Here is a 4,564-nt window from a genome sequence, read left to right as displayed (position 1 = left end):
TTAGAGGAGTTAACCTGTGGAATAGTTATGACAGTGATTTAAAAAGGTGTAGTTCATTTTCCTTGTTTAAAAATAGAGTATTAGAAAAATATATAAATCAAGAATGAAAAGAGCGAAAAAAAAAGTTTTTAAAACACATTTAATATCTCTTGACCTTTTGAAGGGGTCTGGATCCCTAGTTTGGTTCCACTGAGTGTTGACAAACTTCTGTTCAGGTTTGTAGCCACCAGTTTTTGAACACCTGTTTTTTAAGCCTTAAGTTTTGACACTAGACATGGATCTGACTTTGAAAGCATATGGTTACTGATTGATGAGTTGTAATTGATAAGCCAGACCACAAGATATTTACTGAGAGCTTAATAATGTATGGTTTGTTATCTCACAGTGCATAACCTTGGAGGATTACAACCACGACTACAAACACTTCAAGCTGGCAAAGTTGGCTAGTGGCAGGATTGCAAGGATACCAGAGGCACTAAAAGGAACGTTTACAAGGTGGGACTAAGACCTGCTGTGATGTATGGTTTGGAGACAGTGGCACTGCCAGGAAGCAGAGCTGAGGATGTAAGATTCCCATCAGAAGGGACAAGAATGACAGACATGAACCAGTCCCTAGGGCTGCGAGAGTGGGGCCTTATCCACTTGACCTTAAATTAGTATCGTGATTCTCAGTCCCTCCAAGTTTGCTCCAAAACGCAGGGTTGGTTGGAGGAAGGGTTGAAGCAATCATTAAAGACCTCACGGGATCGTCATTTCAAAAAGCTCCCACAGAGAAATGTGCTGACACACTAGCAAAAAGATTTATTTGTCAGTTATGTCAAAATAATTTTACATTGTGGACACATACAGCCCACTTTTTACTTTAAGTGGGCCAGACCTGTGATTTTAAGGTTTTGTTCCTGATAACCAAAAAGAAATGAATGAGAGCAAATTACATTTTGTGAGCACCAGCCTTGCTTCTAGACTCACTATAATAGGGAGCTAATTAGTAGCCCTTTGACTTGTTCTCTTGGCAGGCGTGAATAATGACACGGATAAAGGCGTACCAGGTTACAGCTGTGCTTTTCCTGCTTCCATATGTCAGACTGTCGTAATAAAAAAGTCTATTGTGCAGGCTAAGTGCGAGACACGAGTCATATTTATAACCCTGACGTCCATATATCTACTCACTCGTAATTAAGCTCAACAAGATGTGAAACTAACTATAGAATCCATGTGTGAGGTCATTTGATTAATGCGCCCCATTAATTAACCCTGGCACAGTGTGAAGCAGATATGGAAAAAAAGAAAGGAAAAAATACTGCACTCCAATTTTTTGTCTTCACATCTGTGAAGCTTTAGTGGAAAATATCCCACAAGGCAACATGAAAAGAGTAGTTTTCTTCTCTGGAGTGTTTTTATTTTCTTCCTGGATTTGGTGGAACTTAAGTTGCATTGAGAATGTGCAAATTTGCAAACAAATCACAAAATCAGATGAAACGGATGAAGAGATTTTTACACAGAAAATGATTTCCCTCTATCAACACATGCATTATTTATAAGCTCTCAGATCCACACTCTCACTGACGGCCTTATCCGAACAGTAGCTTTACTCTGACTCGTGGATATTGTAAAAGTCGATTTGCACCGAAGTTATTTGTCTGGAGGATTTATGTGACACATAAGCAAACCGACTTTATACATGTGGCTTGAGTAAAACTTTAATGTTACATCAAAATAAAAGAGCACTTTAGGTTTGACAATTAGTGTATTTACATTAAAAAAAAATTTTTTAGTCATAAACATGAGTACCAGGTAAAAAACATCTTCCTGTTTTCCCTTTACAACACGTTGAGGACGTCTGCAGTCTGGTGCTCCAGCAGGGAGTAGCGGTTCTGCTCCTCAGCAACAACCTTAATGGATGCCCCTTGACTGGGTGAGCGGCTGGAGAAGCCGGGTGGAGTCATGCCGCTTGGGTTCCTCTGTTCCCGAGTTGCGTTGGGGAGAGCGGGACTGCGCCGCCGGCCGTCCAGACCCAGATGTGTGCTGATCTGAGACGAACGAAGGCTCCTCATTTGGCCTCTAGCACGCATCTCATAGAGCTCCACTGAGGTTTTCTTGTACCTGGAGGAAATACGGGGTGATTAATTTCACTACTAAACTCAAGCACGAGTGAAAACAGACCAGGTATGCGGGAGAAAGGAAAACATAAGCTTCATATCACATAAAGTTTATTGTGTTCATCTGGACGCTGAGATTTCAGACAGATAAAGGCTTTTAGTCTGAGCTGACTGCAGGTTTCCCCACTGTATCAACAGTATATTTACATAATTAATGATACTGGCACCACTGACTAACTAACAATGGGCTGTGAGGTCAGTGTGAGGTCAGTTTCATGATCATGATTACCCCAACTGGTTGCAGCAGATGGCCGCCCCTCCCTGAGCCTGGTTCTGCCGGAGGTTTCTTCCTGTTAAAAGGGAGTTTTTCCTTCCCACTGTCGCCAAAGTGCTTGCTCATAGGGGGTCATTTGATTATTGGGCTTTTCTCTGTATGTAATATTGTAGGGTCTACCTTAAAATATAAAGCGCCTTGAGGTGACTGTTGTGTGATTTGGCATTATATAAATAAAAACAAATTAAATCATTGAAATGCAGATTTTCCTTGTCTAGTATGGGGTGAACCTGTGACCTTGGCATTATTAGCACCACACTCTAACCATCTGAGCCAACCGGCTGGAATCCCTATGAGCCAACCGGCTGGAATCCCTATGAGCAAAAATGTCCTAAGAAAATGTCCCCCATGCCATTACACCACCACTCCCAAGATCAATTGTTGATATAAAGCAGGATGAATTCATTTATTCATACTGTTTTCGTCAGATTCTAAACTGAAATAGACTCATCCGACCACGGAATATGTTTCCAGATATCTATTGTCCAATTTTGGTGAGCCCCTGTGATCAGTGTTGCCAACTCCTCAGTAAGGAAAATTGCTATTGGTTGTCCTAAAAGTCGCTAGAAGTCGCTAAATGACGTCATCGCCTAATTTGCATAATTGGTCATGCTAATCTAATTGTAACCTACGTTGTTGGAGAGAGAAATAACATCGTGGAAGAGACATAAAGTGAGTAAAAAACGTCTTAAATGCATTTAGAGTTTATTTAGAACTAAAAATCAAATTTCTTTTAGCAATTATTGTTTTTTTTAATGACACAATTCCAACCCGGCTCCTTTACCCTTGGACCGGCAAAAGTGACCCGAAATAGGCACTCTGGTGGAGTTACTTTGTGTGTGTGTGTGTTTATAAGTAGCTTTAAACCTTGTGATCCACAAAACAGCATAAGAGTAAAAGAGTAAAAGAAGAACTGACTGCATTACAGCACCCGCTGCTTGTTGAGAGTAAAAGCGATACGCGCTTTCACGTCTTTTTTTTAGTAAGGGGTCTGAAAACTCGCTAAATATAGCGACAAAGTCACTAAGTTGGCAACACTGCCTGTGATGCACGATGTATCATCTTAATTTCCCTCACAGGGGTCATTCAGGCACCACCAACAGGTCTGATTTAAATTGTGGCTGCTTTGTCCTGCTGTTTCCTCCCTAATCTTTAATATAAGTGTAGATAATGTAAACGCAGAAGGACTCACATTTTCAGCAGTAAAGAAGACAGGACCACTGAAACTGATGAGGCGGCCATTGCAGCTGAGCCCATCCAGGGTTGGAGCACCAGGCCAACGGGCATGAACACACCTACGACCAACAGTTCACATTTGAGAAAGAGGCACCTCAATGTCATCCACAATGTGCCAGGATAAGAATAATTTCTGATTTCATTTTGGATTTTGGTTTCCCAAAATATCGAGCTTGCACGTTCACCTTGACTAGAGTCCGTTATTGGTTCAGGATTTTACTGTAGCTCTCACCTGCAGCAATTGGTATTCCAACAAGATTGTAGAAGAGAGCAAAGACAAAGTTGATCCTTATCCGACGCACCGTCTTCTTGGACAGCTCGATGCTGGCCACCACATCTAGCAGGTCATTCTGCAGAGCGCGAAAAGCTTCAAGTGAGACAGTTTAAACGAGCCAATGTATCTGCACACAGACTATCTGCCACCTACTCGGATCAAGACAATGTCAGCCGCCTCAATAGCCACATCGGTGCCTGTCCCGATTGCGATGCCGACGTCGGCACGGGCGAGGGCGGGGGAGTCGTTCACGCCATCTCCCACCATGGCCACCCTCAGGCCTCGTTTCTGCAGCTCCTGGACTTTTGCCACCTTGTGTGATGGCAGCACTTCTGCAAATACCTTTCTGATCCCCACCTGCAGCCAATCAAACGCTTTGATTACATGTTAAACATTCAGGTAGATTTTAAGAGTGTGCAAGCGTTACCTGTGCTGCTATGGCCTTAGCTGTGCGCCTGTTGTCTCCCGTCATCATCACCACCTCAATGCCCATAGTGTTCAGTGTATGCACTGCTAATGCTGACTCTGCTTTCACCGTGTCTGCGATGGCTAACATTGCACACAAAACACCTACACACACACACACACACACACACACACACACACACACACACACACACA

General features: G+C 42.7%; 1 protein-coding gene across 1 annotated transcript in view; it reads right to left on the bottom strand.

Moving 5' to 3' along the window:
• Positions 1-1,691: 1,691 nt before the first annotated feature.
• The window catches only part of atp7b (ATPase copper transporting beta), an 18,686-nt gene continuing 15,813 nt past the window's right edge, over positions 1,692-4,564 (bottom strand). The window contains exons 17-21 of the mRNA XM_013915860.1: positions 4,371-4,513; positions 4,097-4,300; positions 3,902-4,019; positions 3,626-3,728; positions 1,692-2,103 (exon numbers count right to left, since the gene is read on the bottom strand). Coding sequence (XP_013771314.1) covers positions 1,821-2,103; positions 3,626-3,728; positions 3,902-4,019; positions 4,097-4,300; positions 4,371-4,513 — 851 coding nt within the window. The 3' untranslated portion in view covers positions 1,692-1,820. The remainder of the gene's footprint in view (positions 2,104-3,625; positions 3,729-3,901; positions 4,020-4,096; positions 4,301-4,370; positions 4,514-4,564) is intronic.

This window comes from Pundamilia nyererei, unplaced genomic scaffold, assembly GCF_000239375.1.
Source record: "Pundamilia nyererei isolate P.nyererei 1_Seehausen unplaced genomic scaffold, PunNye1.0 scaffold00383, whole genome shotgun sequence".
In the NCBI taxonomy this organism is placed as follows: Eukaryota; Metazoa; Chordata; class Actinopteri; order Cichliformes; family Cichlidae; genus Pundamilia; species Pundamilia nyererei.
Note: the sequence above shows the minus strand (reverse complement) of the source record. Positions and strands in the feature narration are given on the sequence as shown.